Source organism: Oncorhynchus tshawytscha, unplaced genomic scaffold (assembly GCF_018296145.1).
Source record: "Oncorhynchus tshawytscha isolate Ot180627B unplaced genomic scaffold, Otsh_v2.0 Un_scaffold_1349_pilon_pilon, whole genome shotgun sequence".
Taxonomy (NCBI): Eukaryota; Metazoa; Chordata; class Actinopteri; order Salmoniformes; family Salmonidae; genus Oncorhynchus; species Oncorhynchus tshawytscha.
Genome location: NW_024609805.1, coordinates 64,502 through 86,889, shown reverse-complemented (window position 1 = coordinate 86,889; position 22,388 = coordinate 64,502). Strand labels below are relative to the sequence as shown.

At 43.5% G+C, this 22,388-nt stretch overlaps 1 protein-coding gene across 6 annotated transcripts; it reads left to right on the top strand.

Moving 5' to 3' along the window:
* The first annotated feature begins 3,598 nt into the window (after positions 1–3,598).
* On the top strand, positions 3,599–15,501 carry LOC121838739 (troponin I, fast skeletal muscle-like). Of its 6 annotated transcripts, none has more exons than XM_042318457.1 (9): positions 3,599–3,755; positions 11,751–11,784; positions 11,942–11,978; positions 12,569–12,697; positions 13,020–13,109; positions 13,765–13,941; positions 14,253–14,513; positions 14,577–15,043; positions 15,330–15,501. In XM_042318457.1, exons 2-7 carry the CDS (start codon positions 11,777–11,779, stop codon positions 14,334–14,336), a joined length of 525 nt encoding a protein of 174 aa, XP_042174391.1. In that variant the 5' UTR covers positions 3,599–3,755; positions 11,751–11,776; the 3' UTR covers positions 14,337–14,513; positions 14,577–15,043; positions 15,330–15,501. The 6 variants fall into 6 exon arrangements, with proteins under 6 accessions (XP_042174391.1, XP_042174392.1, XP_042174394.1 ...); XM_042318458.1 differs by having other exon boundaries at positions 14,253–14,546; positions 14,609–15,043; XM_042318460.1 differs by lacking the exon at positions 15,330–15,501 and adding an exon at positions 15,189–15,246 and having other exon boundaries at positions 14,253–14,546; positions 14,609–14,670.
* Positions 15,502–22,388: the final 6,887 nt, after the last annotated feature.

Genomic DNA, 22,388 nt, shown 5'->3' with positions numbered 1-22,388 from the left:
TGTTAGAAGGGGTTTCCTATTGAAAACGCTGTTAGAAGGGGTTTCCTATTGAAAACTGATAGAAGGGGTTTCCTATTGAAAACGCAGTTAGAAGGGGTTTCCTATTGAAAACGCAGTTAGAAGGGGTTTCCTATTGAAAACGCTGTTAGAAGGGGTTTCCTGTTGAAAACGCTGTTAGAAGGGGTTTCCTGTTGAAAACGCTGTTAGAAGGGGTTTCCTGTTGAAAACGCTGTTAGAAGGGGTTTCCTGTTGAAAACGCTGTTAGAAGGGGTTTCCTGTTGAAAACGCTGTTAGAAGGGGTTTCCTATTGAAAACGCAGTTAGAAGGGGTTTCCTATTGAAAACGCAGTTCAGTTAGAAGGGGTTTCCTATTGAAAACGCTGTTTCAGTTAGAAGGGGTTTCCTATTGAAAACGCTGTTAGAAGGGGTTTCCTATTGAAAACGCTGTGTTCAGTTAGAAGGGGTTTCCTATTGAAAACGCTGTGTTCAGAAGGGGTTTCCTATTGAAAACGCTGTTAGAAGGGGTTTCCTATTGAAAACGCTGTTAGAAGGGGTTTCCTATTGAAAACGCTGTTAGAAGGGGTTTCCTATTGAAAACGCTGTGTTCAGAAGGGGTTTCCTATTGAAAACGCTGTTAGAAGGGGTTTCCTATTGAAAACACTGTGTTCAGTTAGAAGGGGTTTCCTATTGAAAACGCTGTTAGAAGGGGTTTCCTATTGAAAACGCAGTTCAGTTAGAAGGGGTTTCCTATTGAGAAGGGGTTTCCTAAAAACGCTGTTAGAAGGGGTTTCCTATTGAAAACACTGTTAGAAGGGGTTTCCTATTGAAAACGCTGAAGGGGTTTCCTTTAGAAGGGGTTTCCTTTATTGAAAACACTGTGTTCAGTTAGAAAACGCATTAGAAGGGGTTTCCTATTGAAAACACTGTTAGAAGAAGGGTTTCCTATTGAAAACACTGTTAGAAGGGGTTTCCTATTGAAAACGCTGTTAGAAGGGGTTTCCTATTGAAAACGCTGTTTTAGAAGGGGTTTCCTATTGAAAACGCTGTTAGAAGGGGTTTCCTATTGAAAACGCTGTTAGAAGGGGTTTCCTATTGAAAACGCTGTTAGAAGGGGTTTCCTATTGAAAACACTGTTAGAAGGGGTTTCCTATTGAAAACGCTGTTAGAAGGGGTTTCCTATTGAAAACGCTGTTAGAAGGGGTTTCCTATTGAAAACACTGTTAGAAGGGGTTTCCTATTGAAAACACTGTTAGAAGGGGTTTCCTATTGAAAACACTGTTAGAAGGGGTTTCCTATTGAAAACGCTGTTAGAAGGGGTTCCCTATTGAAAACACTGTGTTCAGTTAGAAGGGGTTTCCTATTGAAAACGCTGTTAGAAGGGGTTTCCTATTGAAAACGCTGTTAGAAGGGGTTTCCTATTGAAAACGCTGTTAGAAGGGGTTTCCTATTGAAAACGCTGTTAGAAGGGGTTTCCTATTGAAAACGCTGTTAGAAGGGGTTTCCTATTGAAAACACTGTTAGAAGGGGTTTCCTATTGAAAACACTGTGTTCAGTTAGAAGGGGTTTCCTATTGAAAACGCTGTGTTCAGTTAGAAGGGGTTTCCTATTGAAAACGCTGTTAGAAGGGGTTTCCTATTGAAAACACTGTTAGAAGGGGTTTCCTATTGAAAACACTGTTAGAAGGGGTTTCCTATTGAAAACACTGTTAGAAGGGGTTTCCTATTGAAAACACTGTTAGAAGGGGTTTCCTATTGAAAACACTGTTAGAAGGGGTTTCCTATTGAAAACACTGCTAGAAGGGGTTTCCTATTGAAAACACTGTGCTCAGTTAGAAGGGGTCTCCTATTGAAAAGCTACACCAGATGACCTGAAACAGCTCAGCAGTGAAGGGCTGATTTGTACCTTTTACCTGATGAATTTTCTGGTCACGACGTCTTCTTGTTTCTACAGTTTACTACTTTACCAGCAAACAGGGACAATGGCTCGTCTTCAGAGGTAAGTATCAGGTTTGAAGGTAAGACACAGATGCAGACTGTCGAAGTAACAATGTTTATTTCAGCAACAGGCCAACGACAAGTCAAGGCAGGCAGGGGTCGATAACCAGAGTAGTAGGGGAAAGGTACAGGACGGCAGGCAGGCTCAGGGTCGGGTCAGGCAGGGGTCGATAACCAGAGTAGTAGGGGAAAGGTACAGGACGGCAGGCAGACTCAGTGTCAGGACAGGTAAGGGTCAAAACCAGGAAGGAGAGAAAAAGAGAGACTGGGGAAAAGCAGGAGCTGATACAAGAAACGCTGGTTGACTTGACAAACAAGACGAACTGGCAACAGACAAACAGAGAACACAGGTATAAATACCCAGGGGATAATGGGGGAAGATGAGTGACACCTGAAGGGGGTGGAGACAATCACAAGGACAGGTGCAACAGATCAGGGCGTGACAGTAAGTGTTGTTTAAACCTTTTAAACAGGGAACATTCGTTCTAACATTTCAAGATTAAATTTTTTATTTATTTACATTTGAGATAATTAGTGTACTTGTTGACATGTTACTGCGTTGTTAGGAGCCAGTAACATTATCGTCTAGCTACAGCCACTAGAACGTCTGCTATAACACCAATACATTTTCATTTTGGCTTTCCAAACAAACACGGAGCAACGGCTCGTCTTCAGAGGCAACTGTTGTTTAAACCATTTCTCTAGTAGTATCTACCCAAGCATATTACTTCCACGTATCCTTAACCACTGTACAGAAACAGTACATCTATTATAGTCCAACTCTAATCATAATATTTGTCCTATTTCACACATGTACACGTGTGTATTAATATACATGTGTGAAATGGAAATGTGTTTTTTTGTGTATCCCAACTCCCCTTTAAGACACCCTCGGAGAGCCAGGTGACGTTTGAGGTAAAAATCCAAGAAAAAGTGATTTTTTTTTTACACAAAAAAAGAAGGTTGAACTTGTTCTCTATTAGTTCGATGAACATAACCAACTAAATCCCATGTCTCCAAATCAACCCTGGCCCCTTAGACGGTAACAATATATCCTCTTCATAAGTCTCCTTCTGAGTAGAGTAAACCTGGAAGTAAAGCCCATGGTGTGACGAGGTTGGGACTAGGTGGCATTACTCTGTCAGACAGGCAGGGGGCAGCACTATGTCAATAAGTCATAAAAGAAGAATAACAGTCTTGAAGGCTGGGGTTATTTATATGAAGGGATCCTGAGGGCAGTGGTTGCAGCCTGCCAAGTCAAGGGATGGGTAGGAGTCTGTGCCTGAGGGAGAGGGTGGCATGGTGGGGGAACTGGGGGTGGGTGGCAGGGTGGGGGAACTGGGGAGTGGAGGGGCAGGGTGGGGGCACTGGGGAAGGAAGGGGCAGGGTGGGGGCACTGGGAAGGGGCAGGGTGGGGGCACTGGGGAGTGGAGGGGCAGGGTGGGGGCACTGGGGAGTGGAGGGGCAGGGTGGGGGCACTGGGGAGTGGAGGGGCAGGGTGGGGGCACTGGGGAGGGAAGGGGCAGGGTGTGGGCACTGGGGGGGGTGAGATAGACTTTCAGAAGAGTGTCGGCCCATTGGTCTGGGTTGGTCTCCAAGTCCATAAAGAGTTAGGCAGGATAGTGCTGAGCCATCACTGGACAGCATTAAAACAACCGTCTGTCCAGGGCTGCGTTACAGCCACCCACCGCAGCCCTCCTCTCTGCCACTGCAGTCCCACGTTCTGTACCACTACTGCCCTGTTGGCCGGATTAACTCATAGGTGAGCCTCTCTGGTCTGCCTGATCCTCTCTGATCCTCTCTGGTCTGCCTGATCCTCTCTGTTCTGTCTGATCCTCTCTGGTCATCTCTGTTCTGTCTGATCCTGTCTGGTCTGCCTGATCCTCTCTGGTCTGTCTGATCCTGTCTGATCATCTCTGTTCTGTCTGATTCTGTCTGGTCTGCCTGATCCTCTCTGTTCTGTCTCATCCTCTCTGTTCTGCCTGATCCTGTCTGGTCTGCCTGATCCTGTCTGGTCTGCCTGATCCTGTCTGGTCTGTCTGATCCTCTCTGTTCTGTCTGATCCTCTCTGATCCTCTCTGGTCTGTCTGATCCTCTCTGGTCTGTCTGATCCTCTCTGTTCTGTCTGATCCTCTCTGGTCTGTCTGATCCTCTCTGGTCTGTCTGATCCTCTCTGTTCTGTCTGATCCTGTCTGATCATCTCTGGTCTGTCTGATCTTCTCTGTTCTCTGTGTGTGTGTGTGTGTGTTGGTTGTCTTTCCCCTGTCCTAGTTCAACTATGGTACACTGAACGTGTGAATCATACATGTCAATCATTAATTAACTCATAGCTGAGCCCCTCTCTCTGTATGTGTATGTGTGTTTGAGATGAGGTTGTGTCCCTGTCTTAGTTGAGCTATGAGCTATAGTACCACTGGAAGTGGGAACACTAGCATTGCTCTGGTCTGGAACACCTGTTTTCTGTGTTTGGTGGTTTTGGTCATGACGAGGTGATAACATGAGGACTGAGCCGTGGTCACCTGAACTGATGGAGTCCTGGGTTTCTGGGTTTGGTCATGATGAGGTGATAACATGAGGAATGAGCCGTGGTCACCTGAACTGATGGAGTCCTGGGTTTCTGGGTTTGGTCATGATGAGGTGATAACATGAGGACTGAGCCGTGGTCACCTGAACTGATGGAGTCCTGGGTTTCTGGGTTTGGTCATGATGAGGTGATAACATGAGGACTGAGCCGTGGTCACCTGAACTGATGGAGTCCTGGGTTTCTGGGTTTGGTCATGATGAGGTGATAACATGAGGACTGAGCCGTGGTCACCTGAACTGATGGAGTCCTGGGTTTCTGGGTTTGGTCATGATGAGGTGATAACATGAGGAATGAGCCGTGGTCACCTGAACTGATGGAGTCCTGGGTTTCTGGGTTTGGTCATGATGAGGTGATAACATGAGGACTGAGCCGTGGTCACCTGAACTGATGGAGTCCTGGGTTTCTGGGTTTGGTCATGATGAGGTGATAACATGAGGACTGAGCCGTGGTCACCTGAACTGATGGAGTCCTGGGTTTCTGGGTTTGGTCATGATGAGGTGATAACATGAGGAATGAGCCGTGGTCACCTGAACTGATGGAGTCCTGGGTTTCTGGGTTTGGTCATGATGAGGTGATAACATGAGGAATGAGCCGTGGTCACCTGAACTGATGGAGTCCTGGGTTTCTGGGTTTGGTCATGATGAGGTGATAACATGAGGAGGTGATAACATGAGCCGTGGTCACCTGAACTGATGGAGTCCTGGGTTTCTGGGTTTGGTCATGATGAGGTGATAACATGAGGAATGAGCCGTGGTCACCTGAACTGATGGAGTCCTGGGTTTCTGGGTTTGGTCATGATGAGGTGATAACATGAGGACTGAGCCGTGGTCACCTGAACTGATGGAGTCCTGGGTTTCTGGGTTTGGTCATGATGAGGTGATAACATGAGGACTGAGCCGTGGTCACCTGAACTGATGGAGTCCTGGGTTTCTGGGTTTGGTCATGATGAGGTGATAACTGGGTTTGGTCATGATGAGGTGATAACATGAGGAATGAGCCGTGGTCACCTGAACTGATGGAGTCCTTGGTTTCTGTGTTTGGTCATGATGAGGTGATAACATGAGGACTGAGCCGTGGTCACCTGAACTGATGGAGTCCTGGGTTTCTGTGTTTGGTCATGATGAGGTGATAACATGAGGACTGAGCCGTGGTCACCTGAACTGATGGAGTCCTGGGTTTCTGTCAGTTGTTGCTGTTAGAGCTACTGTTAGTAGCACAATGGACGCTTGACGAGAAAAATCTACATTTAATTGTTAAATACCAAATCCGTTACGGCCGATTCCTTCAAGGTATTTTCCACTCTCTACCTCATAATGTATCTGATTGGTTAATTGGTTAACTGTGTGTTGGAGAATGTTCATATTCACGTGTGAAGTGTATGATTCCAACAAGAGATCAGACAGCGATGTCATAATACAATGCATTGATTCATTGTCAGAAAGGGTTTGGGTCTGAAGTTGTGAGTTCACAGTGTCTTGTGTATCTTTGTGTACGTGAAGTAAGATGTGAACCCATGCATTATTTAACGAAGCAAGATGTGGACCCATGCATTATTTAATGAAGCAAGATGTGGACCCATGCATTATTTAATGAAGCAAGATGTGGACCCATACATTATTTAATGAAGCAAGATGTGGACCCATGCATTATTTAATGAAGCAAGATGTGGACCCATGCATTATTTAATGAAGCAAGATGTGGACCCATGCATTATTTAATGAAGCAAGATGTGGACCCATGCATTATTTAATGAAGCAAGATGTGGACCCATGCATTATTTAATGAAGCAAGATGTGGACCCATGCATTATTTAATGAAGCAAGATGTGGACCCATGCATTATTTAATGAAGCAAGATGTGGACCCATGCATTATTTAATGAAGTAAGATGTGAACCCATGCATTATTTAATGAAGCAAGATGTGGACCCATGCATTATTTAATGAAGCAAGATGTGGACCCATGCATTATTTAATGAAGTAAGATGTGAACCCATGCATTATTTAACGAAGCAAGATGTGGACCCATGCATTATTTAATGAAGCAAGATGTGGACCCATGCATTATTTAATGAAGCAAGATGTGGACCCATGCATTATTTAATGAAGCAAGATGTGAACCCATGCATTATTTAACGAAGCAAGATGTGGACCCATGCATTATTTAATGAAGCAAGATGTGGACCCATACATTATTTAATGAAGCAAGATGTGGACCCATGCATTATTTAATGAAGCAAGATGTGGACCCATGCATTATTTAATGAAGCAAGATGTGGACCCATGCATTATTAAAGGTTATAGGCATTTCAAAGGCACGCCATGTTTTGTGATTAATAATGACAATGACGGATGGGAACCTCTCAGACGTTTACATATCCTCTTTGTGTTTACAATTATATCTGAGATGTCACAGTGAACCAAATGTCAAAAGTCAATTAGGAAAAAAGCATTTCAAAGTGAGAACATTTTCTGATCATAACGACAAATCACTGTATTAATGACAGATGATACAGACAGCCTATCCCTGAATCAGACTAGATTCATATTAATGACAGATGATACAGACAGCCTATCCCTGAATCAGACTAGATCCATATTAATGACAGATGATACAGGCAGCCTATCCCTGAATCAGACTACATCCATATTAATGACAGACGATACAGACAGCCTATCCCTGAATCAGACTAGATCCATATTAATGACAGACAGCCTATCCCTGAATCAGACTAGATCCATATTAATGACAGACAGCCTATCCCTGAATCAGACTAGATCCATAGTTTTCCTTTAGGTTGGTTTATCTCACTGAGGTGACACCAGATATCCTGCAGACATGATTAATTTACAATCTGAGGATGCTACCATCCCACCTGCCTCTGGCCCCGTCCACCAACTGGGGCCAAAGACCTCATCGACACCGACACTCAAGCCTATAAAGTTATACCCCAGGGGTGTGTTTTAAATATGGGCCCTGTAAGACATATTGTCTGTGTTGATATGTTTGATTAGAAAATAGATTGTGGTTCACTAACATATGTAGGCTATCTGTGGTTCACTAACATATGTAGGCTATCTGTGGTTCACTAACATATGTAGGCTATCTGTGGTTCACTAACATATGTAGGCTATCTGTGGTTCACTAACATATGTAGGCTATCTGTGGTTCACTAACATATGTAGGCTATCTGTGGTTCTGGCTTCATATCGCTGGTGTTTCGCTATATGTTTTTTAAAATTCATATCTATTGTGACAACGTGACAGCCTGTCTGTCGGGTCTGTAGAGTAATACTCGGTAATAGTCGGTAATAGTCAGTATTAGTCGGTAATAGTCGGTAATAATCAGTAATACTCAGTAATAGTCAGTAATACTCGGTAATGTCAGTATTAGTCGGTAATTGTCAGTAATTGTCAGTAATAGACGGTAATACTCAGTAATAGTCAGTAATACTCGGTAATGTCAGTAATAGTCAGTAATAGTCAGTAATAGTCAGTAATACTCAGTGATAGTCAGTGATACTCAGTAATAGTCAGTGATACTCAGTAATAGTCAGTAATACTCAATAATAGTCAGTGATACTCAGTAATACTCAGTAATACTCAATAATAGTCAGTGATACTCAGTAATAGTCAGTAATAGTCAGTAATAGTCAGTAATACTCAGTAATAGTCAGTGATAGTCAGTGATACTCAGTAATACTCAGTAATAGTCAGTAATAGTCAGTAATAGTCAGTGATAGTCAGTGATAGTCAGTGATACTCAGTAATACTCAGTAATAGTCAGTAATAGTCAGTGATACTCAGTAATAGTCAGTAATACTCAGTAATAGTCAGTGATACTCAGTAATACTCAGTAATACTCAATAATAGTCAGTGATACTCTGTAGTAGTCAGTAATACTCAGTGATACTCAGCGATACTCTGTAATAGTCAGTAATACTCAGTGATAGTCAGTGATACTCAGTAATAGTCAGTAATACTCAGTAATACTCAGTAATAGTCAGTAATACTCAGTAATAATCCAAGCATTACAGTGAATAGGAACATTAATTTCCTCTTTGAAGTTGAAGACCTTTAGAAAAAATCTTAAGGAACTTGGGACCGTGTCCTGGCTGAAGGTTGTTTGTTTCTGTCTGTAACAGCCAAGTCGTGGTGAGAACCGCTGACACCTCACACAGTATCAGATCTTAATGTCAGTCAGGAGACAGTATAGCTAAACTTAGCCGCTTAGTTTCATTCCCCGGGTCTCTTTCAGTGTTTTCATGGATTTTCCACTGTTTGTCAGTTGACAGAAAAATGATAGAAAACATGTACAATTTGAATAGAAAAGACTTTATTTAGTGCCGTAACACATTGGCTACTTTATGTCCAACCTTTTTGCTTTATGTTAAACTTGTTGATGATGATGATGATGATGAAGACTTTGTAACATAGTGGTCCCTGGGGGAGGCATAGACTCTTCCTGGCTGTATCACAACCGGCAGTGATTGGGAGTTAAAAAAACATATATATATTTCACTTTTATTTAACCCGGTGCGACAAAAACAACAATCAGAGTTACACATGGGATAAACAAACGTACAGTCAATAACACAATTAGAAAAATCTGTATACAGTTTGTGTGCAAATGAATTAAGGAGGTAAGGCAATAAATAGGCCAATAGTGGCGAAGTAATTACAATATAGCAAATTACACTGGAGTGATAGATGTGCAGATGAGGATGTGCAAGTAGAAATACTGGTGTGCAAAAGAGCAGAAAATAAATGTGGGGATGAGGAGGGTAGTGGTTTGGATGGGTTATTTACAGATGGGCTGTGTACAGCTGCAGCGATTGGTAAGCTGCTCTCACAGCTGACACTTAAAGTTAGTGAGGGAGATATAAGTCTCCAACTTCAGTGATTTTTGCAATTCGTTCCAGTCATTGGCAGCAGAGAACTGTAAGGAAAGGCGGCCAAAGGAGGTGTGGGCTTTGTGGATGACCAGTGAAATATACCTGCTGGAGTGCGTGCTACGGGTGGGTGTTGCTATGGTGACCAATGAGCTGAGATAAGCTATACCTAACAAAGACTTATAGATGACCTGGATCCAGCGGGTTTGGCAATGAATATGTAGCAAGGACCAGCCAACGAGAGCATACAGGTCGCAGTGGTGGGTAGTATATGGGGCTTTGGTGACAAAACGGATGGCACTGTGATAGACTGCATCCAATTTGATGAGTAGAGTGTTGGAGGCTATTTTGTAAATGATGTCGCCGAAGTCGAGGATCGGTAGGATGGTCAGTTTTACGAGGGTATGTTTGGCAGCATGAGTGAAGGAGGCTTTGTTGCGAAATAGGAAGCCGATACTAAATTTAACTTTGGATTGGAGATGCTTAATGTGAGTCTGGAAGAGTTTACAGTCTTGCCAGACACGTAGGTATTTATAGTTGTCCACATATTCTAAGTCAGAACCGTCCCGTAGGGCGCCACACAATTGTCCCAGCGCTGTCCGGGTTTGACCGGGGTAGGCCGTCATTGTAAATAAGAACTTGTTCTTAACTGACTTGCCTAGTTAAATAAAGGTTAAAGAAAATAAAATAAATAGACGTATTGTATGTCTATGATACCAAGGCATGCTTACCTTAGTAGCCTACTAATAGAAAGAGTTCCTAGTATGATCCCGGACCAAGGGAAGGATGCTCCCTGACCGAGGGAAGGATGCTCCCTGACCAAGGGAAGGATGCTCCCTGACCGAGGGAAGGATGCTCCCTGACCGAGGGAAGGATGCTCCCTGACCGAGGGAAGGATGCTCCCTCTGACCGAGGGAAGGATGCTCCCTCTGACCGAGGGAAGGATGCTCCCTCTGACCGAGGGAAGGATGCTCCCTGACCGAGGGAAGGATGCTCCCTGCTGACCGAGGGAAGGATGCTCCCTCTGACCGAGGGAAGGACCAATGATGTCTACATGCTATATTGCCTCTGATCATCATGTTGTGCTCAGTTGAGTCATGTTACTGCCTGGTGGAAACACACTTTGAACCAGGCTCTCATGTTGTGGAGACTAGCTTTAGTCATTTGTAAAAGCTGTTTTGCTTGTTGGGTTGATTGATCATCTAGAACTGAATCTAATGTAGTCTAGTGACTCAGTAGATTCACCACAAGCGGTCATGTCTTTAATAGTTGGCTGTTGATAGATTTTATGGAGGCTGTTTTTAGTACTCTCTCTTATTGTGTAATTGGGATCTGAAACCTGGCAGAAAACTCAAATGGCAACCTATTCCCTATATAGTGCACTGTTCCTGGTCAAAAGTAGTGCACTATATAGGGAATAGAGTGCCATTGGACTCTGGTAAAAAGTAGTGCACTATATAGGGAATAGGGTGCCATTGGACTCTGGTCAAAAGTAGTGCTCTATATAGGGAACAGAGTGCCATTGGACTCTGGTCAAAAGTAGTGCACTATATAGGGAATAGAGTGCCATATGGGAGGCAAAAAGGCAATTTTTGGATTTGTTGACTTTTCACAAACTTCTCACCAGGTGGCAGTATGCACACAACTGTGGACTGGTGTAGTGTTTTAAACACACCACCATGGGGAGGGAGGGGATTAGACAACAGCCACAACTGCTGCCTTTACACAGGCAGAACAATTCTGAGCTTTTACCTAGCTATTGGCTAAAGAGTTGATCTGATTGGTTTAAAGAGTTGATCTGATTGGTCAAAAGATCAATTAGTGGAAAAAAGATCAGAATTGGGCTGCATGTGTAAACGCAGCAATAGTAATCCGATCCACCACTCTGGCGTTTGGAGGAGAAAGTTGGTTTATGATCATTTGAGACTAGGACTGGCCACCCCACATAGCCTGGTTCCTCTCTAGGTTTCTTCCTAGGTTTTGGCCTTTCTAGGGAGTTTTTCCTAGCCACCTGCATTGCTTGCTGTTTGGGCTTTTAGGCTGGGTTTCTGTACAGCACTTTGAGATATCAGCTGATGTACGAAGGGCTATATAAATACATTTGATTTGCTGATTTGGTTGTTAAGTAAAGGAACAAGGAACGTGACAGGGGATCTTTCTTGGAACTGGCTTATGCGTGTCATGGCTGCCGTACAACTTTGTGTCGTTTTTCATTGGATGGAATTCATTGTTAAATTATATTCTGCTGGTTTTTAACTGTAGTGTTTTTACTTCTTCCTCAGAACGGTGAAAAGACCAAACAGACATCATGTCTGAGTGAGTAAAAGTGGATTTTAACATTAGGAAAAAGTTCACAGAATATCTTTTTGCATATATCCAGAATTGTATTTCTTTTGCAAAATGGAACAAAATGATCATACCTGTTCCTGAACACCAAGAGAATGACATTAATTGTACTCACTCTTTCTGACAGGAAAAAGATGTCATCGAGCCGCAAGCATCATCTGAAGGTAACCAACGGCAACTTCCATGACTTCTTCATGACCTCCCTAAGATTCTATCCAGTTAGTGACTCAACAGAGATCTTATATAAACAGCTTAGAGATCTCTTACCTCTTAAACATTATGACAAAAATACCACTTGTGATTTGTACGATTTTTTTTACAAACAATCCAACCACTTTTTCATAACAAATGTTATATTAACAAATCAAAAATATAAAAGACAATCACTGCTTTGAGGCCTTTCCCTTAGTAAGACTTGACTATTTTAAAAACAAAAAAACCTACATTTTAAGTGAGAATAGGCATTGGTCTGAAGCTGAAAAACAGTGATTGACATGAGCACCACAATGCCTATTCCCCCCATGCTCTACCAAGGTTTTCCAGCCCACAGCTTTGACCTACTACAGTAACTATGTTGGTATGGTACTTCCAGCTAGGCAGGTTTCTTAGGATTCAAACCTTCTACCGTAACTAGATCAACACTCCAATTGAAATATAAATGTCATGTAAATGTCTGTAAAATGCTTCAGATAATTCATCTTTCAAGTACGTAAAAAAAAAAAAAGAAGGTTGCTGTGTTGTTGCTGTCCCCCAGAGCCTGATGCTCCAGATCGCCCAGGAACTGATAGCGGAAGAGGAAGCCCAGTCTTTAGAGGACAGGAAGCAGTACATGAGTGAAAATATCACTCCTCTGCAGCTCACAGGATCCATTGCAGAACTCCAGGTATCACATAGGCTGCGTTGAGACAGGCAGCCCAAGTCTCATCATTTTATTCATTAATTGTTCTGACCAATCAACTCTGAAAAATATTTGATATGAAAAGACCTGATGTGATTGGTCAATAGACCTATTAGTAGAAAAAAATATCAGAATTGGGCTGTCTGTGTTAATGCCAGTTGTAGTTGTTATCGTTTCCTTTCACAATATAACAGTACAATTGGATTGCATTTTACACTATTAATATCCCTTTTAACAACATTGTTTGTAATGTAACACATTGGCTGTCTGTCTCGTGTTATGAGTCGCTGTGATTGTCTCTGAACAGGACCTGTGTAAGAAGATGCATCAGAAGATTGATGTGATAGATGAGGAGAGATACGACCTGGGCAGCAAAGTTGGCAAAAGTGACAAAGAGGTGGGGTTATATCTGATATGCTGTAATGATAAAGAGGTGGGGTTATATCTGATCTGTAATGATAGAGGTGGGGTTATATCTGATCTGTAATGATAAAGAGGTGGGGTTATATCTGATCTGTAATGATAAAGAGGTGGGGTTATATCTGATCTGTAATGATAAAGAGGTGGGGTTATATCTGATCTGTAATGATAAAGAGGTGGGGTTATATCTGATCTGTATTGATAAAGAGGTGGGGTTATATCTGATCTGTATTGATAAAGAGGTGGGGTTATATCTGATATACTGTAATGATAAAGAGGTGGGGTTATATCTGATATACTGTAATGGTAAAGAGGTGGGGTTATATCTGATATACTGTAATGATAAAGAGGTGGGGTTATATCTGATATACTGTAATGATAAAGAGGTGGGGTTATATCTGATATACTGTAATGATAAAGAGGTGGGGTTATATCTGATCTGTAATGATAAAGAGGTGGGGTTATATCTGATCTGTAATGATAAAGAGGTGGCGTTATATCTGATATACTGTGATGATAAGGAGGTGGGGTTATATCTGGTATGTGGTGTGCGTGTAGTGTGTTTAGTCTCTCTCTTTCTCTCTCTCTCTCTCTCTGTCTCTCTCTCTCTGTCTCTCTCTCTCTCTGTTCAGATTGAGGATCTGCAGATTAAAGTACAGGACCTGAAGGGTAAGTTCAAGAAGCCCGTCCTGAAGAAAGTCCGCATGTCTGCTGATGCTATGCTTCAGGCTCTGCTGGGCTCCAAACACAAGGTGTCCATGGATCTGAGGGCCAACCTGAAGCAAGTCAAGAAGGAGGTCAAGGAAGAGGTAGATTTGCTTCCAAATAACTTAATATCAGTTGAGTTCGTTGTATGAGAGTTCAAGAGGATCCCACTGCCAAATGTTATATTACAAATAATGTGAGTGTAATCTGATACATTAACAAGTGGTGAAACTACTGCTATAGTGTAAACACTGTATTTCACCCCAGCACTCTAATGTGGATGATTCTGAGTCGTTGTTTTTTTATTTGGGATTAATTGTTGTATTACTCAAATGCACAAAGAAACAAACATACATGGATCCAACACAACAAACTGTAGACTAATATATTTGATCTGCTTCTCTTCCCACCTCAGGACAAAGAATCTGTGGGAGACTGGCGTAAGAACATCGAAGACAAATCAGACAGAAAGAAGATGTTTGAGACTGCTAAGGAGTAGATGTTCCTGGAGTTCCAGACAGGAAGATGTTTGAGACTCATAAGGAGTAGATGTTCCTGGAGTTCCAGACAGGAAGATGTTTGAGACAGCTTGAACAACCTTCTGCCTTTGGTTACGAAGTTATCCAGTTACGACTCGTTTGTTTGTTTTTCGTCTCTGGCTAAATTTATCTAAGAGGTAGTTCCATCTCTCTAGGACTGTTGTGAACAGGTGTTAATGAATTGTTATGATATCTAAGAGGTAGTTCCATCTCTCTAGGACTGTTGTGGCAGGTGTTAATGAATTGTTATGATATCTAAGAGGTAGTTCCATCTCCCTGGGACTGTTGTGACAGGTGTTAATGAATCGTTATGATATCTAAGAGGTAGTTCCATCTCCCTGGGACTGTTGTGACAGGTGTTAATGAATCGTTATGATATCTAAGAGGTAGTTCCATCTCCCTGGGACTGTTGTGACAGGTGTTAATGAATCGTTATGATATCTAAGAGGTAGTTCCATCTCCCTGGGACTGTTGTGACAGGTGTTAATGAATTGTTATGATATCTAAGAGGTAGTTCCATCTCCCTGGGACTGTTGTGACAGGTGTTAATGAATCGTTATGATATCTAAGAGGTAGTTCCATCTCCCTGGGACTGTTGTGACAGGTGTTAATGAATCGTTATGATATCTAAGAGGTAGTTCCATCTCTCTAGGACTGTTGTAAACAGGTGTTAATGAATTGTTATGAGGTGGGTTCCATCTCTAGGACTGTTGTAAACAGGTGTTACTGTGTGTAATCAAAAACAATCTGAGTTCCAATTCAATTTCTGTATCTAAGAGGTAGTTCCATCTCCCTGGGACTGTTGTAAACAGGTGTTAATGAATCGTTATGATATCTAAGAGGTAGTTCCATCTCCCTGGGACTGTTGTGATATCAGGTGTTAACTGTTGTGAAGGTGTTAATGTTATGATATCTAAGAGGTAGTTCCATCTCCCTGGGACTGTTGTGAACAGGTGTTAATGAATCGTTATGATATCTAAGAGGTAGTTCCATCTCTCTAGGACTGTTGTAAACAGGTGTTACTGTGTGTAATCAAAACAATCTGTAGTTCTGTTAAGTAATTTTGTTCCAATTCAATTTCTGAAAATAAATGATTTGCTGGAAAAAAAAACACGATTTATTTTGTGTATGGCTTTCTGCTACAAGAGATAATTGAATTTCCCACAGCTGTTATAGCATCACCGTACCTATGCCTGCTTTGAAATATTCTGTAGTCAAAGGGAAACTTTCTATCAGGAATGAGGTGGACATAATCCCGAACCATGATTTTTGGGGGATTCTTTTATTGAATTGATGATGCCAGCATGGAATAGTTTAGAGTTCAGGTGGTAATCTCTGAATAACAGTACCAGATGTTGCCAGATGTATAACAGTACCAGATGTTGCCAGATGTATAACAGTACCAGATGTTGCCAGATGTATAACAGTACCAGATGTTGCCAGATGTATAACAGTACCAGATGTTACCAGATGTATAACAGTACCAGATGATAATCCAGATGTATAACAGTACCAGATGTTGCCAGATGTATAACAATACCAGATGTTACCAGATGTATAACAGTACCAGATGTTGCCAGATGTATAACAGTACCAGATGTTACCAGATGTATAACAGTACCAGATGTTGCCAGATGTATAACAGTACCAGATGTTACCAGATGTATAACAGTACCAGATGTTACCAGATGTATAACAGTACCAGATGTTACCAGATGTATAACAGTACCAGATGTTGCCAGATGTATAACAGTACCAGATTTTGACAGATGTATAACAGTACCAGATGCTACCAGAAGTTTCTATTACTCAACATAATATGGTGTTTGAGAACACAGTGAACCATAGGTCAGGTCCTATTGGTCTGCATCTAAGGAGTTATTAGGTTAAACATTGAAAGACAGTTTTCAATGTTACACCAAGACAATCAGATCCTACTTTTTCATACAAAATACTTGATGTAAAATGTAGTATTCAACAATAAAAACATTTTTTTTTAGGTAAGTCAATATTACCTATATAGTACATTCATGACTACTTTGATATCCAATCAGTACTTTGTCTTCCTCTTTACAGGTTAGCTTGAGGTTGAATATGTTGAAGACTAATAGCTGAGGAGCAAGTGGTGAAGACAACGTGGTGTGACTTGTCTGGACTCTGGATCTGAGAGCCAACTGGAGCAGACAGAGGAGGGAGGAGAACTAGGAGCAGGGAGAGGAGGAGGGGTCAGGTCTTAGGCCTGAACTAGGAGAGGAATCAGATCCTAGGATGAAAATGTAGTAAACAATAGAACAGGGAGAGGAGGGAGATAGAACAGGGAGAGGAGGATGGGAGGAGGGAGGAGGAGAACTAGGAGAGTCTGGAGGGAGGAGGACAGGGAAAGAAGGAGGGAGGAGGACAGGGAGAGAGGGAGAAGGGAGGAGAGTACCAGATGTTGCCAGATGTATAACAGTAGAGGTGGGTGGGTGTGGAGTATGGTGACATCACATGTATTGTGACTAAAAATTATGCTGTAACTTCCTACTACCCATAGTTAATATCAGCATACGCAAACCTCCTGATTTAGGTCAGTTATGTCAGCCTATATAAATGTGTCAGATCAGCCTATAAATGTCAGTTATGTCAGCCTATATATGTCAGTTATGTCAGCCTATATATGTCAGTCAGATCAGCCTATATATGTCAGTTATATCAGCCTATATATGTCATTAATGTCAGCCTATATATGTCAGTCAGATCAGCCTATATATGTCAGTTATATCAGCCTATATATGTCAGTTATGTCAGCCTATATATGTCAGTCAGATCAGCCTATATATGTCAGTTATGTCAGCCTATATATGTCAGTTATATCAGCCTATATATGTCAGTTATATCAGCCTATATATGTCAGTTATATCAGCCTATATATGTCAGTTATATCAGCCTATATATGTCAGTTATATTAGCCTATATATGTCAGTCAGATCAGCCTATATATGTCAGTTATATCAGCCTATATATGTCAGTTATATCAGCCTATATATGTCAGTTATGTCAGCCTATATATGTCAGTTATATCAGCCTATATATGTCAGTTATATCAGCCTATATATGTCAGTTATATCAGCCTATATATGTCAGTTATATCAGCCTATATATGTCAGTTATGTCAGCCTGTAACGGCTCTCTTCTATCTCCTCCTCTGACGAAGAGGTAGAACAAGGATCGGACCAAAATGCAGCGTGATGATGATTCATGATATATTTTAATGAAGGAAAACCTATACATACAGAAACTACAAAACTAACGAAATGAAATAATGAAAACCGAAACAGCCTATCTGGTGAAATACAAAACACTAAGACAGGAACAATCACCCACAAACACACAGTGAAACCCAGGCTACCTAAATATGGTTCCCAATCAGAGACAACGAGAATCACCTGACTCTGATTGAGAACCTCAGGCAGCCATAGACTATGCTAGACACCCCTACTCAGCCACAATCCCGATACCTACTAAAACCCCCAATACCACAACACAACACAAAATAACCCCATGTCACACCCTGGCCTGACCAAATAATATATAAACACAAAATACTAAGACCAGGGCGTGACAGAACCCCCCCCCAAGGTGCGGACTCCCGGCCGCACACTAAAACCCATAGGGGAGGGTCCGGGTGGGCGTCTGTCCACGGTGGCGGCTCCGGCTCGGGACGTGGACCCCACTCCAACCAAGTCTTAGTCCCCCTGTAACGCGTCCTTTGATTGGCGACCCTCGCCGCCGACCTAGGCCTAATAACCCTCACCAAGGACCCCACTGGATTGAGGGGCAGCTCGGGACTGAGGTAGAAGCTCGGGACTGAGGTAGAAGCTCGGGACTGAGGGGAAGCTCGGCACTGAGGGGAAGCTCAGCACTGAGGGGAAGCTCAGCACTGAGGGGAAGCTCAGCACTGAGGGGAAGCCCAGCACTGAGAGGAAGCCCAGTACTGAGAGGAAGCCCAGTACTGAGAGGAAGCCCAGTACTGAGAGGAAACTCAGGCAGGTAGTAGGCTCTGGCAGATCCTGGCTGACTGGCGGATCTGGAAGATCATGGCTGACTGGCGGATCCTGGCTGACTGGCGGATCTGGAAGATCCTGGCTGACTGGTGGATCCTGGCTGACTGGCGGATCCGGTTGCTCCATGCAGACTGGCAGCTCCGGCTGCTCCATGCAGACTGGCAGCTCCGGCTGCTCCATGCAGACTGGCAGCTCCGGCTGCTCCATGCAGACTGGCAGCTCTGGCTGCTCCATGCAGACTGGCAGCTCCATGCAGACTGACATCTCTGGCTGCTCCATGCAGACTGACAGCTCTGGCTGCTCCATGCAGACTGACAGCTCTGGCTGCTCCATGCAGACTGACAGCTCTGGCTGCTCCATGCAGACTGGCAGCTCTGGCTGCTCCATGCAGACTGGCAGCTCTGGCTGCTCCATGCAGACTGGCAGCTCTGGCTGCCCCATGCAGACTGGCAGCTCTGGCTGCTCCATGCAGACTGGCAGCTCTGGCTGCTCCATGCAGACTGGCAGCTCTGGCTGCTCCATGCAGACTGGCAGCTCCATGCAGACTGGCAGCTCTGGCTGCTCCATGCAGACTGGCAGCTCTGGCTGCGCTGAACAGGCAGGAGACTCCAGCAGCGCTGGAGAGAAGGAAGGCTCTGGCTGCGCTAAACAGGCGGGAGACTCCGGCAGCGCAGGAGAGGAGAAAGGCTCCGACAGCACTGAACAGGCGGGAGACTCCGGCAGCGCTGGAGAGGCGAAGCGCACTGTAGGCCTGATGCATGGTGCTGGCACTGGTGGAACTGAATAGAGAACACGCACAGGAAGCCTGGTGCGGGGAGCTGCCACCGGAGGACTGGTGTGTAGAGGTGGCTCTGGATAGACCGGACCGTGCAGGCGCACTGGAGCTCTTGAGCACCAAGCCTGCCCAACCTTACCTGGCTCGATGCCCACTCTAGCCCGGCCAATACGAAGAGCTGGTATGAACCGCACCGGGCTGTGCACCCGCACTGGAAACACCGTGCGCTCCACTGCATAACACGGTGCCTGCCCGGTCTCTCCAGCCCCCCAGTAAGCACAGGGAGTTTGCGCAGGTCTCCTACCTGGCATAGCCATACTCCCTGTGAGCCCCCCAAGAAATTTTTGGGGCCGACTCTCAGGCTTCCATCCGCGTCGCCGTGCTGCCTCCTCATACCAGCGCCTCTCCGCTTTCGCCGCCTCCAGTTCTTCCTTGGGGCGGCGATATTCTCCAGGCTGAGCCCAGGGTCCTTCACCGTCCAGTTCGTCCTCCCATGTCCATTTCTCCAGGGGGTGCAACCTCTCCCACTGCAGCTGCCGCTGCTCCTGCTGCCGCTGTTGCCTGTTACCACGCCGCTTGGTCCGGGTGTGGTGGGTGATTCTGTAACGGCTCTCTTCTATCTCCTCCTCTGACGAAGAGGTAGAACAAGGATCGGACCAAAATGCAGCGTGATGATGATTCATGATATATTTTAATGAAGGAAAACCTATACATACAGAAACTACAAAACTAACGAAATGAAATAATGAAAACCGAAACAGCCTATCTGGTGAATACAAAACACTAAGACAGGAACAATCACCCACAAACACACAGTGAAACCTAGGCTACCTAAATATGGTTCCCAATCAGAGACAACGAGAATCACCTGACTCTGATTGAGAATCTCAGGCAGCCATAGACTATGCTAGACACCCCTACTCAGCCACAATCCCAATACCTACTAAAACCCCCAATACCACAACACAACACAAAATAACCCCATGTCACACCCTGACCTGACCAAATAATATATAAACACAAAATACTAAGACCAGGGCGTGACATAGCCTATATATGTCAGTCAGATCAGCCTATATATGTCAGTTATATTAGCCTATATATGTCAGTTATATCAGCCTATATATGTCAGTTATATCAGCCTATATATGTCAGTTATATCAGCCTATATATGTCAGTTATATTAGCCTATATATGTCAGTTATATCAGCCTATATATGTCAGTTATATCAGCCTATATATGTCAGTTATATTAGCCTATATATGTCAGTTATATCAGCCTATATATGTCAGTTATATCAGCCTATATATGTCAGTTATATCAGCCTATATATGTCAGTTATGTCAGCCTATATATGTCAGTTATATCAGCCTATATATGTCAGTCAGATCAGCCTATATATATCAGTTATGTCAGCCTATATATGTCAGTTATATTAGCCTATATATAGGACGAGGCTGACATGGTGGTTGGATACTGGGGTTAGGAGGAGGCTGACATGGTGGTTGGATACTGGGGTTAGGAGGCTGATATGGTGGTTGGATACTGGGGTTAGGAGGAGGCTGACATGATGGTTGGATACTGGGGTTAGGAGGAGGCTGACATGATGGTTGGATACTGGGGTTAGGAGGAGGCTGACATGATGGTTGGATACTGGGGTTAGGAGGAGGCTGACATGGTGGTTGGGTACTGGAGGCTGACATGGTGGTTGGTACTGGAGGCTGACATGGTGGTTGGTACTGGAGGCTGACATGGTGGTTGGTACTGGAGACTGACTCTGTGGTTGATACTGGAGACTAACTCTGTGGGGGGGTACAGGAGACTGACTCTGTGGGTGGGTACTGTAGACTGACTCTGTGGGTGGGTACTGGAGACTGACTCTGTGGGTGGGTACTGGAGGCTGACGCGTTGGTTGGGTAATTGATCACACCATGTGTGTGACCTCTGGGTCATGACAGTTCAGAGGGGTCCTTCTCTTTCTTACCCCTGGCTTCTCTTCTCATCACAGCCAGTCTGCCAGTTTAAGGAGTCAAGACACTCTCTGACAATACTATCTTTATAGTTTACCAATTACTAATTTAAAAATAAATTTGACCAATCACACAGAGTTATGAATGAATTGGAAGTGTCTAATTCAATCAATTGACAGTGAGACATTTTACAAACTAATCAAGTGACCTGCTGATTGTTCCTTGAGTTCTATATAACAGACATGAAACCAGCGGCAACCGGAGTCATTGTCTAATTTATCCAGTAGTAGTAACTTGAGAGCTTGATGGATTTCAAACACATTCAGAGTTATGAGGTAACACAGAGTTATGAGGTAACACAGAGTGGGTCCTCCCTTCACCAAAAGTCAGGATTAAGTCAAATCTAAAATCAGGAATATTTTAAATCAAATCTAAAATCAGGATTACTTTAAATCAAATCTAAAATCAGGATTACTTTAAATCAAATCTAAAATCAGGAATATTTTAAATCAAATCTAAAATCAGGATGATTTCATGCCAAATCTAATGTCAGGAATATTTTAACTAACATCTTAGCAGAAACGTTGATGGCAGATGATTTACGAATGCGGAGGTATTTCAGGAACTAACTGTCCCATTGGCCCTGCCTGGCCTGGCCCCACTCCCATAAAGAGAACCTTGCCCTTTTGCTTTTCTGCTGAGCTTTCAGTAAACAGAGTATATACCTTCCAAATCTGTTCCTGTCTCTGTCTTGCCTGTAGCTCTCATCCCCACATCATTTACTTGTACCTTCACTGGGTTTATAGGTGAGATGTTCTTCTTTCCTCTCTGCTCCGTCTGTAACGAATGTGCTGTATATTCATGTATTCATCTATTGGTACCAGATTGGGTGTGGTCCTTCCCATGTGGGATTAGATGTGACTTCTGGACCAGATTGGTTGTGGTCCTTCCCATGTGGGATTAGATGTGACTTTTGGACCAGATTGGGTGTGGTCCATCCCATGTGGGATTAGATGTGACTTTTGGACCAGATTGGGTGTGGTCCATCCCATGTGGGACTAGATGTGACTTTTGGACCAGATTGGGTGTGGTCCTTCCCATGTGGGATTAGATGTGACTTTTGGACCAGATTGGGTGTGGTCCGTCCCATGTGGGATTAGATGTGACTTTTGGACCAGATTGGGTGTGGTCCATCCCATGTGGGATTAGATGTGACTTTTGGA